Here is an 18,466-nt window from a genome sequence, read left to right as displayed (position 1 = left end):
GTGAGCAATTTCAAGTTTCTGGATGTCAGTACATCTAAGGATCAATCCTGGGCCCAACATATCAATGCAGTTACAAAGAAGGCATGACAGTAGCTACATTTCATTTGGGTATGAGGAGATTTGTTACGTCACCAAAGACACTAGCAAATTTCTACAGATGTACAGTGGAGAGCATTTTAACTGACTGCATCACTGTCTGGTATGAAGGAGGGGGCACTACAGCACAGGATCAAAATAAGTTGCAGAGACTTGTAAACCTAGCTTCATCAGGGGTACTGGCCTCCATAATATCTAGGACATCTTCAAGGAGCGATGCCTGAAAAAGGCAGCATCCAACATTAAGGATCCCCATCACCCAGGACGTGCCCTCTTCTCATTGCTACCATCAGGGAAGAGGTACAGGAGCCTGAAGGCTCACACTCAAAAGATTCAGGAACAGTTTCTTCTGTTCTGCCATCAGATTTCTGAATGAATAGTGAACCCATGAACACTATCTCACTACTTTTTTTTTGCACTATTTAATTTAATTATTTTATATTTACTGTAATTCACTTTATTTTCTCTCGTATTGCACACTACAGATATATTGCATATTACAGATCATTTTATTACAACAGTGCATTGAGGTAAAGCAATAACGAGGGCAAAAATGTGTTACAATACTGAGTGTATTGCAAGTTGACAATAAGATAAATTGTGAGATCAAAAGTCCTCTTATCATGCTAGAGAACCATTCAATAGTCTTGAGTTACAAAATACACGTGGACTAAGATGTTAACTGTCCTGTGCTGTCACCAGTGGGATCATCAGTTGATCTGCCACCTGTCTTCAGGAGTTTCGGCCCGCATATGATCAAGACTCCCTTGAGGCGGTGGGCCAGCAGTGCTAAAGCACCACCTCCCACTGGTGAGCTTAAAAGCTTGGCATCTGCCTCTATCAGAGTTGTTGGTCACTTCCATCCAACAAATAATCTGCTCTTCAGGTGTCTATGCAACTACTGAAGGGTTTGCAAGATATGTATACACTGTCTGACTATCTGCCCCTCTGGACATACTTGGTCCATACCCATGCTGATCCTTTCTCTGCTGCCTCAGCTACAGCCTTGCTGGTTGACTTGATCTCTCTTCTAGTGAAGCTAAGGTCACGCAGCCATTTCTGGAGAGTGAATGCAATAAACAAGTGGCTGCGTGACCTTGGCTTCACTAGAAGAGACATCAAGTCAGCCAAAAAGGTTGAGAACCCCTGGTGTAGATGGAGTTGGAGCACAATCTGGCCACACGGTTGTGAGTGGAAAGGGAATAGAGTAGTGGGCTGGAGGATACAGCCTTGTAGGGCACCAGTGATGAGGATAGTTGTGGAAGTTTTGCTGCTATCCTTAGTGATTGCAGTCTGTTGTTTAGAAAGTCAGAGATCCATTTGCTTAGGGAAGTGTTGAGTCCCATTTTAGGAGTTTGAGATGAGATTGCTTGGATTTATAGTATTGAAAGTGGAGCTGTAGTCAATAAGTACTAGTCAATAAGTGAAGGCAAATGGGCAAGCATCATAAGACATAGAAGCAGAATTAGGCTATTCCACGCATTGAGTCTGCTCTGCCATTCTGTCATGGCTGATCCAGGATCCCACTCGATCCCATACACCTGCAGTCTCGCTGTAACCTTTGATGCCCTGACCAATCAGGAAACGATCAACTTCCATCATAGATATACTCATGGACTTGGCCTCCATCACAGTTTGTGGCGGAGCATTCCACAGTGGAACGTTCCACAGATTCACTACTCTCTGGCTAAAAAAAATTCTCCTTGCATCCGTTCTAAAAGGTCGCCCCTCAGTTTTGAGGCTATGCCCTGCAATTCTGGATACCCCCACCATAGGAAACATCCTCTCCACATCCACCCTATCTAGTCCTTTCAACATTTGGTAGGTTTCAATGAGATCCCCTTGGATTCTCCTAAATTCCAGGAAGTACTGGCCCAAAGCTGCCAAACGCTCCTCATATATTAATCCCTTCATTCCCAGAATCATCCTCTGAATGCTCTCCAATGCCAACACATCCTTTCTGAGATATGGGGCCCAAAACTGTTGACAGTACTCCACATGTGGCTTGACTAGTGTCTTATAAAGGTTCAGCATTATCTCCTTGCTTTTATATTCTATTCCCTTTGAAATAAATGCCAACATTGCATTTGCCTTCTTTACAACAGGCTCGACCTGTACATTACCTTCCAGGAGTCTAGCACAAGGACGCCCAAGTCCTTCTGCACTTCTGACGTTTAAACCTTCTCCCATTTAGATAAAAGTCTGCACTATTGTTCCTTTTACTAAAATGCATTATCATACATTTCTCAACAATGTATTCCATCTGCCACTTATTTTGCCCATTCTTCCAATTTGTCTAAGTCCCGCTGCAATTGCATTGCTTCCTCAGCACTACCTACCATTCCACCTATCTTTGTATCATCTGCAAGCTTTGCCACAAAGCCATCAATTCCATTATCCAATTTATTGACAGACAATGTGAAAAGTATTGGTTATAATACTGACGCCTGAGGAACACCACTAGTCACTGGCAGTCAGCCAGAAAAGGCCCCTTTTATTCCCGCTCATTGCCTCCTCCCTGTCAGCCATTCCTCTGTCCATGCCTGTATCTTTCCTGTAATGCCATAGGATTTTATCTTGTTAAGCAGCCTCGTGTGTGGCACCTTATCAAAATGCCTTCTGAGAATCTAAGTGAATGCTATCTACTGCCTCTCCTTTGCCCACCTTGCTTGTTAATTCCTTGAAGAACTCTAACAGATTTGTCAGGCAAGATCTCCCTTTACAGAAACCATGCTGACTTTAACTTACTTTATCATTAGTTTCCAAGTACCCTGAAACTTCATCCTTAATAATAGGTTCCAGCACTTTCCCAACGACTGAGGTTGGGTTGACCAGCCTATAATTTCCTTTCTTTTACCCTTGCCCCTTCTTAAATTGTGGAGTGACACTTTCAATTTTCCAGACCTCTGGGACCATGCCAAAATCAAGTGATTCTTGAAAGATCATGACCAATGTATCCATCATCCCTTCAGCAATCTCTTTCAGGACTCTGGGATGTAGTCTGTCTGGTCCAGAGGTCTTATCCATCTTAAGACCTTTGAGCTTTTTTCTTTAAGACTTTTTCCTTTGCAATAGCAATGGCACTCACTCCTGCTCCACGACACTCATGGACCTCTGGCACACTGCTATTGTGAAGACAGATGCAAAGTACCCATTAAGTTCATCTGCCTTTTCTTTGTTCCACCCATCCCCCTCTCCCCCCCCCCCCATTACTACCTCACCAGCATTATTTTCCAGTGGCCCAATATCAATTCTCACCTCCCTTTTACTCTTTTTTTATATAACTGAAAAAACTTTTGGTATCCTGCCTTATATTATTGGCTTGTCTGCTTTCATATTTCATCTTTTCCCTTATAACTTCTGAGTTGGCTTTTGTTGGATTTTAAAAGTTTCCCAATCATCCAACTTCCCACCCACTCTTGCTATGTTATATGCCCTTTTCTTGGCTTTTATGCAGTCCTTAACTTCCCTTAACTAATGTAGATGAACTGAACACACATGAGGGAGAGGGAGAAGTGAAGAGTCCGTCATCGTGCCTGACGCTGGCCCCCTAGGCCTGAGTCAACATAGTAGTAACTTCCCTTGTTAGCCATGGTTGCTTACCGCTGCCATTTGATAACAACAACCTCTGTGAGAGAATATCTACCCTGCACCTTGTGAACTATTCCCAGAAATTTCAGCCATCTCTGCTCTGCCATCATCCCCCGCCAGTATCCTCCAATCTACCCGGGCAAGTTCCTCTCTCATGCCTCTGTAGTTCCTTTTATTCCATCGTGATACTGAAACATGTAACTTGTGCTTGTCCCCCTCAAATTGCATTCAGTCATATTATGATCACTGTCTCCTAAGGGTTTCTTTACATTAAGCTCTCTAATTAAATCTGGGTTATTACACAACACCCAATCTAAGATGGCCTTTCCCCGAGTAGGCTCATGCGCGATGCTCTAAAAAGCAATCTCGTAGGCATTCAACAAATTCCCTCTCTTGCGATCCAACACTAACCTGATTTTCCCAATTCCCTTGCATGTTGAAATCCCCATTACAATTGTGTCATTACCCTATTACATGCCTTTTCCAGTTTCCTTTGCAAACCCAACCCCTCATCTTAGCTACTATTTGGAGGCTTATATTTGATTCCCATAATTTTTCTTTACTCTTGCAATTTCTTAACTCCACCCGCAAAGATTCAGCATGCTCTGACCCTATGTCACCTCTTTCTGAAGATATAATTCCATCTCTTACAAACAGAACCACACCACTGCCTATGCCTTCCTGCCGGTCCTTTCAATGCAAGATATATCCTTTGATGTTAAGCTCCCAACTATGGCCTTCTTTCAGCCACGACTCAGTGATGCCCACAACATCAAATTGGCCAATATCTAATTGCGCCATGTATTTGTCCACCTTATTCCGAATGCTATGCATATTTAAATACAGCATTTTCGGCCCTGCATTCTTTGCCCTTTTGAATTTTGTCTCTGTGGTACAATTTATCTCTTTACTCTGCATTTGTACCCAATCATTGGCTTGTCCTTGCCTGTATTCATCTACTTGAAAACCTGCTGGCTCATCCTGTGTTCTATTATGTTGGTTCCCGTTCCCCTACCATATTAGTTTAAACTACTCCCAACAGCTCTAGTAAACCTGCCTGCAAGAATATTGGTCCTCCTCGAATTCAAGTGCAACCATTCCCTTTTTTATAGGTCCCACCTGGCCCAGAAGAGGTGCCAATTATTTAGAAATCTGAATCCCTGCACCCTGCTCCAATTCTTCAGCCATGCATTTATCTCCCACCTCACTCTATTCCTATCTTCACTGTCATGTGGCACAGGCAGCAATGACAGGCATATATCAGTCAAGGTGTATGTAAAAGATGTGGATAATTCAAAGTATTATATGAACTATATCCCATACCAAACAAATCCATCACAGAAACTACCTTTGTGCCTGTCATTGTTCTCCTTCATTGGAGAATCTCAAATGAAGGGAAGTAGTTGCAGGATTGGGGGTTGCAATTTAAAATACGGTTACTATGCAGAGGTGAATTTCTGGAGTTTTGATGAATGTTCAGGAAGCTGGGTTATTAATAATGTATAGAGAGGGCGGAGATAAAATTTTGAAGGATCGCGGAATTGAGCACTACGTGGAATTGTTGCAGAAGAGATGTGGATTGGGACAAATGAGCCATGATCATATTGAATGGCAGGGCAGACTTGAGAGACTGAGTGCCTATTATTTTCTTGTGTCCTTTCTATTACTGATTAAAATAAACCATATAATGACTATCCCATCCACTTGCCCTGTCGGATCACTTTCATGTTTTGTGAGGAATGTGTACACAATCATTGTTTTTTGGTTGTTATAGTTTAGTTGTACATTATTATGTGGTCTGAAAACTGTTTAACACCACTAACATGACTGTCTTTAAATTGACATATCAATCAAGTTAAACACACATCATTTAATGTAGAAAAGCAATAAAGTTCTGCAATCAGTGATGTTGAAGTTTTTAAATTAAATAGTCTGTGTCTAATTGGGGCAAATTTATAATCTGAATAATTCCGTGAGAGCTCTGTTTATGTATTCTCTCGTGAGCAAAACTAAGATTTTAGTGGAAGTTATGTATATTTCTAAAATTTCAAATTTAGATTCTTAATTATACTTGCCAAAGCTACTGCTGATTCTTGTATGTTCCTTTTGGAATGAAGCTGCTTGTTAACTGGTAAGCCATAGGTGATTGACTTGCATCTGTTTGCTGACCACTGGAGACTGATTTGGATGCTACTGTGACTCAATATGCTGCTATTTCACTATTGTAGGGATTACTACAAAATATCACAAATTATTATGATATGGTAACATGGGTTTGAAGAAACAACTATCTGTGGTCCTCTTTCATTCTGGAATTCAGAATACATTGACTGTTGAGGAATGGTGCTTTGAGCCCGGAGCAATAGGATAGAATAACATCTTGGCAAACATCAAAATGATTGTTGTAATAAAATTGACTGCACCTTAAACCACACACTTGTCTATTCAGTGAATTTTTGTTTCCCGTAGCAAGCTCAAATATAATCCAGATTTCTTCTGTTGCTTCTGTGCAGCAGTTGCTCTATTTTTTTTCTGCACCTCATTTGTTCTTGCATTAAATTAAAATTAATTGTACAGAAAATCTCATTACATGGCACAGCAACCAGGCATAGTCTACATTTATGAGAAGTATTCCAAGAAGCCTCAAATCATAATATAAAATGAATACCAAGCAAAAATTGATATATAAAGGGATAACTCAGCATTTGGTCAGAGTAGGACTTAATAACCTCAAAAAGAGCAGTGATGAGGCGGAAGAGTTTTAATTGAGGATGATGGCACAGCTTTCAGTAGTGAGGCAAAAGGAGCAGATTGAGTTTGTGTTGAAGAAAACTCATTGGAAGGGATGTGGAAAAGATTTCTAGGATTGATGGGTGTTAAAAGAAGTGGAGTGATAGGTCATGAGTTAATTTAACTAAATGTAGACTACATTTTCATAGGGAATAGAGGAATGAGTGAGCATGAAATAATTTGGCCATCTGGGATTTTGATGTGATTAAGATTACAGATAAAGTTCCAAGACGCACGAGTAATGTATTAGAATCACTGAGTCTAGAGATGGTGCCGGAGTCTTCAGCAGAAATCTGTGCTTCAGGATGGCATCAGAGAGCAGCAACGACTGATGGTGACGTCCTGCAGACAGTTTAAGAAACTACCTCTTGTACTTCTACTTTCAAATATGATTCTACTGCTAAGATGGATGTGATTGGAACCTGTGATTTATATCCTGGTGGTATGTTTTAGGGCCAGTTGAGTGATCTGGCACTTCGCTGTCTCCGAGGGAGTTCAGTGAAGTTGGGAGTGGAGGGCTCAGCCTGCAGGCCTGAACAAAGGGTGCAGTCCCTTGATTGACTCCATTGCTTCTCTCAGATTGAGATGCTGAGCAGAGACAAAAATGGAATGCAGGTGGTTGTTCAACACTATCTGCCTGCTTTTGACCGGTCTTCCTTGCCCTCTCACTAGCTGCTGTTGAAGGGGTGGGTTCCACGTTGCAAGGATTGATAGGCGAGTTTCATGGCTGTCGACTTGGGGTGGGGTGGGGGGAGATGCTTTCAGGTTGAGTTTCTGGATTCAGGTTCTTTTTTTTTGGCTGTTCATGAGCGGTTTGATTTCGGGCAGATGGGGCTCACCCAGGAGAAAGGTGGCAGCCCGCCTAGGAGAAGAAAAACTCTGATTTGTAAACCTCTGCTGCCTTGTGGCCATACCCACCCATGAAAAAGACTTCAGGAGTAAACCCCGAGGAAGAAATCTGGAGCCGGGGTCCCTAAGACAGTTTGATGTTGTTTACATCTTCACACTGGCAACCTCTGCGACGACATTGGTGCCAAGCTGTATCGGTGTCTGCCCTTCCCTTGGACCGTATCGGTGATGTGGAGAGGGGGAACCCGCTGCATGGGTAGCAGCCGGTTCTTCAAATCTTCCCGCCCAGGCTTACACCCTGGAAAGGACACAGTCCACCCAAGGCGCAAACCGGTGATCCCCTGGGATCGACGGCTGCCTACTACTAATCAGGATGATTGATTCGGACAGGGTCACTTTGTTGAAGACTTGTTCTGCAGCCTGTAGTCAGCTAGGAGCTCAGAACTAGACTAAACTGAATACTCCTGGACTCCTGGTTTGATATATTGTGTGCTGTTCACTCGCTTTTTGCCATTCGTGCAATTTGTTCTTTTTTGTCCACATTGGGGGTTTGAATTTTCTTCGAACAGGTTCCAGGGTGTTTCTTTGTTTCATGGCTGCCTGCAGGAGGACAAATCTCAGAACTGCATTCTGAATATATATTTTGATCATAAATGTACTTTAAATTTTTGAATCTTTGTAATTGCAGTGGAGTATATGTTAGGTTAGGACCACATGAAACTTTGAACTTTGAGATAGAGGACATGCAGGTTTCAAACTTAAATTAGTTAATTGGGTCACAGATTGTAAATAACTTTGAAGTAGAACTTGGCCAGGAAATTAAAATGGATACTATCATAAGATTCTGCAGATGCAGGAAATCTTGAGTAACGCATACATTGATAGAGGAACTCAACAGGTCAGTCAGCATGTAGTGTGGAGAATAAACAGTTAATATTTTTGGTCAAGGCCCTTCATCAGGATTGGAAATGAAAGGAAGGGGAGAATGGAAGTACAGGCTGGCAGGTGATGAGTGAAATGAGGTGGGAGGGAAGATGGGTTGGTAGTGATGTGGGGATGAAATAAGAAGCTGGGAGAGGATATGTAGAAGAGTAATGGACTGAAGAAAAGGGCATCTAATAGGAGAGGACAGGGTACCAAGGGAGAAGGGGAAGGAGGGGAACTAAAGGGAGGTAATGGGCAGGTGTGGAGAAGAGAAGTGAGAGGGTAAACTGTATGAGGAATAGAAAAAAGGGAGGGGGGAATTATCAGGTTAGGGAAATCAGTGTTCATGCCATCAGGTTGGAATATGCTGTGATGTGTTTCTCCTCCAACCTGTATTTGGCCTCTGTCCCTGGCCTCCTCTACTCCCATATGTCAAAATGGAAAGTCAAATTTAAGTGTATATCTACTGGAAGATCCTGCCTTAGGGGTGGGCAGAGCAAAGATGCTAACAAAGTGGTCCCTTAATTAGCTGTGGGTCTCACTAATGTAGAGGAGGCTACACCAGGAGCACTGGATACAAGAGGATCCCTTCTAAGTGACGTGTTGCCTCACCTGGAAGGACTATTTGAACTGTGAATGATGGGTGGTAAGGGAGATGTAGGGGCAGGTGTAGCACGTCACACTTTCGGGGATAAATGCCAGGAGGGGGACGATTGGACAGAGATTTACCGGGATGCTGCCTGGGTTAGAGAACGTCTTATGAGTAAAGGTTGAGCAAGCGAGGGCTTTTTTTTCTTTTAGAGCGAAAAAGGATGAGAAGTGACTTAAAGGGATGTATACGATGAAAAGCACAGACAGAGTGGATAACCAGCACTTTTTTTTCCGCCTGTGCAGAAATGGCTAATATGTGAGGGCATAATTTTATGGTGGTTGGAGGAAAGTGGGAATGTCATGTGTAGGTGTTTACTCAGTGTGGGGGTGTGGAATATGCTGCCAGGGTGGTGGTAGAAGCAGACACATTAAGGGTATTTAAGAAACACTTCGATAGGCACATGGATGAATGCAAAATGGGGAACTGTGTGTGAGGGAAATGTTAGATTGATCTTGGAGAAGGTTAAAAGGCTGTCACGACATTGTGGTACTAAGGGCCTGTACTGTGCTGTACTGTTCTTTATTCTGTTACGATTCACCTTCACACAAGCTTTATTTCCCTGATGTTCCTGCATGTTTGATCATCTTAATTAAAGACAAAATTTGCATCAAAAGATTGGTTTATAATGAGTTACTTACAAAGTCATAACTGCTGGAAGGGGTGTATGATGTGTAAATTAATTTATCATTCTTCTGTCCCTTCCCACCCTGTCACCACTCACTAGACATAGTTACAAAAAATGAATTTTTACATCATAAAATGTTTTATTTAAAAACAATTGGTATCAGCAGCCTCTGTTAAGCACTTTAAGTTTAGCACTTCAAGGGATCTCCTGAAGTGCTAACTGCAGATCTCAAACTGCTTGACCTCTGAACTTGATGCACCCAAGGTCAAGGCACATAAGGTCTGATCCAGCTACTAGGAGGTCTAATTACACTATTACCTACCTACCACTCCCATTTTCTCCTATTTTCCATAGTTTCTCCATATTTATTCTCTTCTCACAGGCCTGCAGAGATGGTATGCAGCTGCAAACCTAGCAGGCAGCTGCGATTTGTGAAATTTAGAGTTTTTCATTATTGTCCTTAAATGGATTAAACCGCGTTTGCCAAACTTTAAACTTCTGGTTGGAACTAATGCAATATGCAGTACAATTCAGTGCACATCTTTGCCAGAAGTTTTTTTTGTTAAAAGGTCACATGAGACAGTTGTGAAGGGTGCATGTTGTACATGGGGCGGTGTGTCATTAATCATTTGAAAGTGACACAGTATATTGAGAGTTTGCACTTTTGGGATTCCCTTCTTTGTTAAAAAAAAAAGTTGCATCTTCACTCAATACGCTGGAGGAACTCTGCAGATCTGACAGTATCTATGGAAAAGAGTACATTTGACGTTTCGGGCTAAGATCCTTCAACAGGACTGGGGAAAAAATCATGAGTTAGAGTAGAAAGTGGGGTGAGGGGAGGAAGAACCAGAAGGTGATAGGTGAAACTGGGAGGGTGAGGAGTGAAGTAAAGAGCTGGAATGTTGACTGGTGAAGGAGATACAGGGCTAGAGAATGGGGAATCTGATAGAGGACAGAAGGCCATGGAAGAAAGAAAAACGGGGTGGGGGAGCACCAGAGGGAGGTGATAGGCATGTAAAGAGAAGGTCAGAGAGGGAAATGGGACTGGTGAAGGAGTGTGGGGGGTGGGCAGTACCAGAAGTTTGAGAAGTGTTTGTTCATGCCATCAGGTTGGAGGCTACCCAGACAGAATCTGGGTAGAGGAATCCATTGATTGACATATGGGAATAGGAAGTGGAATTAAAATGGGTTGCCACTGGGAGATCCTGCTTTTTCTGGCAGGTACTTGGTGAAATGGCCTCCCAGTCTATGTCGGGTCTCACCAATATACAGGAGGCCACACCAGGAGCATCGGATACAATAGATGACCCCAACACTCACAGGTAAAGTGTCACCTTACCTGGAAGGACTGTTTGGAGTCCTGAATGGTAGTGAGGAAGGAGGTGTAGGGTAGGTGTAGCACTTGTTCCACTGCAAGGATAAGTGCCAGGAGGGAAATTAGTGGGGAGGGACAAATGGACAAGGGAATCGCGTAGGGAGCAATACTTGTGGAAAGCAGCAAGTGGGCCACCCATTTTAATCCCACTTCCCATTCTGATATGTCAGTCTATGGCCTCCTCTACTGTCGAGATGAGGCCGGAGGAACAGCACCTTGTATTCCGTCTGGGTAGCCTCCAACCTGATGCCGTGAACGTCGACTTCTCAAGCTTCAGGTTATGGAACAACCCCCCCCCCCCCTCACCAGTCCCATCTTCTTTTCCCTCTCTCACCTCATCTCCTTGACTGCTTATCCTCTCCCACTAGTGCTCCTCCCCTTTTTCTTTTTTCCATGGCTGGCTGTCTCTTTCACCAATCAACTTCCTAGCTCTTTACTTCATCCCTGCCGAGTTGCACCTGTCACCTTATGTTTCTTCACCTTCTTCCCCACCCCCCCCACCCACCTCTAACTTTTACTCCTCATCTTTTTATTCCTCTAGTCCTGATGAAGGGTCTCAGCCGGAAACATTGACTTACTCTTTTCCATAGATGCTGCCTGGCCTGTTGAGTTCCTGTAGTTAGTGTTTTGTGTGTGTTGCTTAGATTTCCAGCTTCTGCAGATTTTCTGTAGTTTTTATCTTCATTCTCTGCCCAAGGGACCCCTCACTTCTAATCTGGGTGTATGTAGTTATTTTATCCAGTTATTATTTTTACATATATTTGATTTTTTTTTATTAACTTCAGTGCATTTCATTTTTGAGTTAATTTGTAAAATTGTTGGTAATGAACTTTGAGTGCTGCCAGTAAATGATTAAACATTATTTGGGTATACCTTTGCTTTTTTACAGAAAAGTTCTTGTCTGTTAACTTGATATGTTTTTTCCAGAAAATAAAGGTTTACGTCAGATGGCTCATGAACGTCTAGGAGAGCTGTTAAGGGTTTTAAAATTGGTGATCAGCAAACATCAGTCATTAAATTCAGTGGATATTCTAAGTGCAACAGGGACAGTGATTTCGAAAGTAAAAGGTAAGAGCAAACAATTCAATTGCTTTTTATTTAAAGAAATATTTAATGTGACTGAGCTGTATTAAAATAAGTATATTGTATGCAAACAAAAGCTTTATTTCAGAACAATTTGTAGATTTCATATTGCTTGATCTCTTGTGTGCTGGTTTATTCTCTCCCACTTCTAGGTAGAATAAGGTGTTGCAATGATTAGGCACATGAATTTGAGACCTATTATTAAACTAAAATTTGTGCTCTTGTGTTTTCATTACAAATCCTAGTGTTTATATTTGTTTGTTAATTTTACACTACATTGAAGAGAAGCTGCAATTTTAACTTCAAATTCAAAAAGGTGTTGATGGAAAGAAAAAGTTTGTGCAAGTAAGAAAAGTATTCCTCAAACTAGCACCACCTGGTGGATTTGAATCTACACCATGAAATGTGGCTTAATACAGTGGATTCCAGTTAATTGGACTATTGGTTATTTGGGGTAACTCTTAAAGAACCAAAACAAATTGAGAAAATAGCCGGGATTCCTTTTGTTTACTTGGGACACTATGCCATCCAAATGGGGCAAGAGACTTGCCAGACAGGTTTAAGTAGCATCAGTCGCACCTACTTATGTGGCTGTTAAATGCTATGCCATGCTTAGAGTGTTCAAAAAGCAGTGATCTTTGTCACTGATAGTTGGCAAGAAAATTCAGAACCATTGTGCTCACTGGTGTCAATCGAGCATTGAGATTTGGAGAAGCTAGAAACAGCAGGGAGTGAAAATGAAAGGATTTTACGACTTCCAAGTTAGGAACTATGAGGAATTTGAGGATTTTGACAATTGAATTGAATGTTACCTTTGATCCCCACCAGACACTCAGCTGTGGCTCCAAGTGGCTGTCTGTATGTGACAGTGGCCACACCCCATACACCGCTTCAACAGGTGGGCTAAATCAGGTGAGAGTAGCTGGCAAGTCCCTTACCACGATGAGATAGGAACGTGCCTGTCCTAGCATGCGAAGACAACTCAAGTGGACTGGGCAGATGAGATCTACAGTGAGGTACAGTGGCCAGGAAAGTGGTTCAGCAATAGTATGTGGAGAGCAAAGGGCATAATGAGGCACAGAAGAAATTGTGGTCACCCCCTGTAACCAGGGAAGACTCTAGTTTTGACATCTACTCGTACCATTGGACCTGGACTTCTGAAATTGAGAGAGTGGAACACCCCCAGTAAAATGACTCTTTCCACATTTTTAAAAAAAAGTCTCCTGCACAGGTTTCCTGTCATTGTCACATTCAATGGACAATAACCAATACTGGTAGCTTTAATTTGTTCTGTAACTTTACTTTATTATGCCTTAACCACTTTTGATCTTCATTCCCCCCCCCCCCCCACCTTTCACAATTTGATCCTGAATAATCTTATTGCATTTCACAAGTGTATCACTACTCTTAGAACTGGCTAGCAATCAAGTTGTCATCTGCAGGTAGAGCCACGGGAGATGGGCAAGGTCTTAAATGAATATTTTATCATCTGTTTACTGTGGCAAAGTTCATGAAAGCTAGGAAATTTAGGGAAGAGAATAGCTACATTATGAAAGAGATGCTGGCATAACCATATCTATGTGGTGAAACTTGAATGCACTGGTACTTATTTTGAGTCAGGCAGCACAGAAAGAAGCCTCTCAGTCCATTATGTCCATTCTGGCCAACAATAGCCCCATCTATAGTAATCTCATGGACCAGAACTTATCCACAATCTTCCATTTCTTGGCAATTAAATGTCTTGATTTACTTAAATGTTGTGAAAGTACCTGTCTCCATCATCCACTCAGGCAGTATGTTCCAGATTCTAGCTGGCCTTTAGGATAGGCTCAAAACTTTTATCTTGAATGCCAGGGTGCTACAATATTTTGCAATGGTGGAGATGTCATTCTATGCTTTTGTTTGATTTAAAACTTTGATCATTATCTTCCTCCTGATTAAAAAGCTATTTTATTGATCTGAGGTAAAGTTTAAGGGATTTGATCAGTTTTTTTGCATCCTGTTCATTTCTCTGTAGTATTTTTATTATATATTTTGAGTTAATCATACTTAATGAATTTTATATAGATGATAGCAGACAAGCCTGTTAGTCAATTTGATCAATTGCTCTGCTTTTCTGACAAAGCTTTCCAGATAAAAGTATCTCTCAGTGGGAAATCTGAAATTGCATTTTCATGTTCAACACATTCAAATCTTGTGCACTAAGGAAGCACTTGGTAGAAGACATTGTGCATTGTATGTCATCGGAAATCACATTTTATTTTAAAAGCCTTTCTCATTTATTTCATTTGTTAGTCTTATATTACTGTGATCCTTTATTATGCTTTTCACACCAGAAAACAGTAAAAGGACACAACTAAGAAGCGGGTATACTTGGGGAAAGGTGTTCTTGCAGTTGTTAACTTTAATGTTCTATAAATATATTTTGTAACCACACCCATTTTTTTATTATGAAGTTTGCTATAGATAGTCTGCTACTCAGGAAGTTACAGAAAGATTTGGAAAGAGTTACTGGAACTTTTTAAATCTTAGCTTTGTAAGTTATCTAGTTGTAAAGATGTGGCAAAATACCTCAAATTGTCATTGTCTTTAAAATTCTTGATGGAGTTATTGTTCATACTTACTACTTGTGTTTATGTCTTGGATGTGAACAAAATCTGCAGGAAGTTTATTTCCTTAAAACTTGATGAGATCAAAAGACTAAAAGCAAAATCTTTTAACAGAAGCTTTCCTGCAACAGGAAAAATGCCTTCCATTTACATATTTTGCACAGAAAAGCTAGTGGTAGCATTAGTGAAGTGCTAAATTAGGATATTGATAAAGGCTTGTGCAATTCTTCAGGGCAACATAATTGTATATAATTTACTGCAAAGTTTGCATATATAAACTGCATTTTCGAGTGTGAATTGGCAATGAAGACAAGTATTTAAATAATTTGTGCAGTATACTTCAGAGTTTTATTCCAAACGAGAGCTTACTCTTTGTGGGGGGAAGCAGAGAGGGGAAGGAACTGAAATGTTGGATTATAGTTGCCAACTCCTGGGGGAGTGAGGAGGTCCTTGCAGAGAAATTTTACGCAGATTTATTGAACCAGAACATTTTTTTATTATTCGCACTGTATTGCATTTTCAAAATGATTTGTTCTAAGAAGGTTGTACTACAGCTTCTTCAAAAGAAGTTAATTAAAGAGTACTTTGTTATGGCTTACTCACAGTGCGTTCACCCTGTTAGTGTGCTTAACGGCACAGGAAACTGATGTCTTGCAAGATTTCAGTCTTACGAGATTTGGAACAGAAGTTCCAAATGGGTCTATGAATTTTGTTTATGCTTGAATGAAGAATGATTTGGTACATTTTGCCTGTGAACTTTGTAATAGCTGTGTCGGTAGGTTCCGTTCAGCAGTTACGTCTGTTGTTGGTGTATGCTATTTGAGGTATTTATTATAATTATATTAAATCAACTTGGCATATACATATCTATTACTGAAAATCCTTGTGCTTGTTGAATTGGTTTACATTAATTGAGATGCATATGATTTACTTCATAATGTGGAGTGAATACCTTGTTGTACTGAAATGTTATTTCCTCTTAGGTGCAAACTACAATGAGGTAGATGAAGAGAAAAGAGAGCATTTCAGTGAAATATTTGTTTCTATTGACGCATTGGCATTCACTTTTGGTAATGTGTAAGTAATACAACTTCTAATCTTCTGTTGTTATGGGGATTTTAGCTGGAATATTAATAAAATGAATTTGTATTTTAAGAATGCCTTGAAAGATGATTCAACTACAAACGTGTAAAATAATTTGTTTATTCATTAAACTATTAAATTTTAGCTTTTTTTTTTCCCTACTCCTTCCTATCCCTCAGATCCAAGCACACCACTTTTCCAGTTTCTGACTTTTTCTGGAACATGGCTATACTGCAGTAATGTCCTTCCCATAGTTTTTCCGTGTGAGTTTACACACTGAAAGACAGCAGTGTTTTCAGCAATAGTAGTCAAGCTCAAACCTGTTGTTAGACTACATCTGATGTTTGATGACTTTAATGCTAGTAATTGTTTGGCAGCCAGGGAGGTGAACCCTGACTTTCTTTCTCTCCCCCCCCCCACCACCACCACCCTACCCAGTTTTGTGTCTCACTAGTTGTAGTGATCAGTTGCTTTTAAAGTTGAAATATAAAACTAAAGGATTGAAAAGTGAACCACAGCCTTATGGACTGAGGGTGAATACTTCTGTCTGTAATACCATTATGGCAATTGCACCCAAATTTAATGTGCATCTTCGAGTTGTTTGGGTTTAGAAACTGAAACTTAATACCTGATGAAATCTTTGCTTCAGTTTGAAGGGGAGGGGTGTGTGTGTGAGACTAACATTTTGTTTTCAGAAATGCGTGAGTTAAATGAATTAAATGGGAATGATTTGTTTATTTGCTTACAATGACCACAGATTGCTTGTGTGATAGTAAAGCACATTTAAATTAAAGCATAACAGCTCTTTAATAGTAAAGAAACTTTTTCTCTTTCTGAGAGAATGCTCTCTTCCATTTTGATTCCATGTGCCTTGAGTAACTGGGTAATCAAACTATTTCTTCATAATGACCTGTTTATATCCACAAATGTAAAAAATCATTCGGCATTCTGTAACTTCTATTGTGGTTAAACTAGGCAGGCCCTTGGCAGTAAACTTTTTAAAATAAATTTCTATTTATTAATAAAACAACTGTATATTTATAAATATATTTATTTTCTAATGTAGTGTTGAGATTGCTATTACTGTCTCTTGGTTTCTCTTCCATATTGGAGATTTGTTTATTACCTAATATCCTAACTTTAATTCAATACATGAAATGGAATCTAGTGATGTATCGACCAGCAAAATAACTGTTATGATTGTTGCATCACAGTATTACATTGTTCAGAATGTTTTTGTGACAATCACTAGAGCGACATTCTAGAATTAGATTTGTTTTTAATCTTCAATATGGTACAGAGGTTTTTTTTTATAGGATATGATGAATAAGCAGGAATAGGGTACTTGGATGGCCAAAGATGAGAGGATAAAATGTAGGTTAGGGTATATATGTGTGTATGATTGGGTGAAGGAATTTGGATTGTAAGTCTATTGCACACTGCGGAGCAGAAGGTGGCGGTAATGCACCAATAAGCTGGGTGCCAACTGCCATAAAACAAGAAGAAGAAAATTTGCTTCAGGCACGTAATATCCTGCAGGCACTGCAGGAGAAGGACGAGGTGGACTCAGTGGGGTGGTTCCCTGAGCAGACTGTCCAGTACATCTGGCAAATTGCCTTATCGTTAGACCTCACCAACAGGCACAAAGACCTCGCCTGGCTGGCGGTGAGAAGGGCCCTCCCAGTCAGATCCCTAGTGTACGCCTGGAACATCGCCTCCACACCCCACTGCCCATGGGAGGACTGCAGTGGGGTGGAGTCAGTGACTCACCTCTTTGCACACTGTGGGTTCGCGAAGAAGGTGTGGAGGAGGATGGAAGGGGCGGTGTCAAGATTCATGCACAGCAGCTGCATAACCAAGGACTCCCTGATCTACGGGCTGTTCCCAGGGACACACACGGAGACAAACATCTGGTGTTGCTGGCAGATCATCAATTCGGCGAAGGACGCTCTTTGGTCTGCCTTAAACTTGGTGGTCTACCAGCACATGGAGATGTCCATGACTGAATGCTGCCGACTGGCACATTCTCGCCTGCAGAAGTACATGCTGAGGGATGCACTCAAGCTTGGTGCAGCCACCGTGAAGGCCCGGTGGGGAAGGACCACAGTTTAAGGTTCATCACCCGCGGAAGTGGGAGGGGTCGGGTGGGGAGGAGAATACCCCTCCATAAGACGGTTAAAGAACTTCGGTAAAGGAATTAGTCAACGCCTGGTTTTTTTTAAATAATTTTTGTTGTAAATAAGTCTTAATTCTTGACTAAGGTTTGAGAGTTAACGAACGATTTATTGTAAACATCTTTCATTTGAATATGGACTGAGAGTTAACGCATAATTTTATTGTATATAACTTTATTGAATAAGGAATCAGGATCAACGAATTTTTTTTTCTATGTAAATAACTATTTTGTAATATTTCTGAATAAAGTATATTTTTGCGGGGAAAATTTGCTTCATTTTCCCCCAACGCCTGCATTGAACCTTCTTAACTTTCTCTAATTTATACTTGTGAATATGGGGGTACCTCAGATTGCTGAGTAATGTGGCTGAAATTATAAAACAGGAAGTTACTATATGAATGAAATTTAGAATCTCAACTGTATTTCTCATGTCAAGAATTTTCAAGATGGAAAGTAAGTAAAGGGAAATGCAAGTCAACTTGATGAAAATGTAACTAATTTTAAATTGCCAAACATTTGGCTTACAGCATTTCAGACTTTCTTATGGGAGACGTGGACTGTAGTTCATCTGTGGGACTCCCAATCAGTGGAAGAAGCCGCGTAAGTCCATCGA

At 40.9% G+C, this 18,466-nt stretch overlaps 1 protein-coding gene across 3 annotated transcripts in view; it reads left to right on the top strand.

The window, feature by feature from the left end:
- The window catches only part of LOC140205793 (rho GTPase-activating protein 29-like), a 73,130-nt gene that overhangs the window by 21,080 nt on the left and 33,584 nt on the right, over positions 1-18,466 (top strand). For all 3 annotated transcript variants that reach the window (XM_072273481.1, XM_072273478.1, XM_072273480.1), the window contains exons 3-5: positions 11,830-11,970; positions 15,578-15,671; positions 18,381-18,453. In XM_072273481.1, coding sequence (XP_072129582.1) covers positions 11,830-11,970; positions 15,578-15,671; positions 18,381-18,453 — 308 coding nt within the window. The remainder of the gene's footprint in view (positions 1-11,829; positions 11,971-15,577; positions 15,672-18,380; positions 18,454-18,466) is intronic.

Source organism: Mobula birostris, chromosome 12 (genome assembly GCF_030028105.1).
Source record: "Mobula birostris isolate sMobBir1 chromosome 12, sMobBir1.hap1, whole genome shotgun sequence".
Classification (NCBI taxonomy): domain Eukaryota; kingdom Metazoa; phylum Chordata; class Chondrichthyes; order Myliobatiformes; family Myliobatidae; genus Mobula; species Mobula birostris.
Note: the sequence above shows the minus strand (reverse complement) of the source record. Positions and strands in the feature narration are given on the sequence as shown.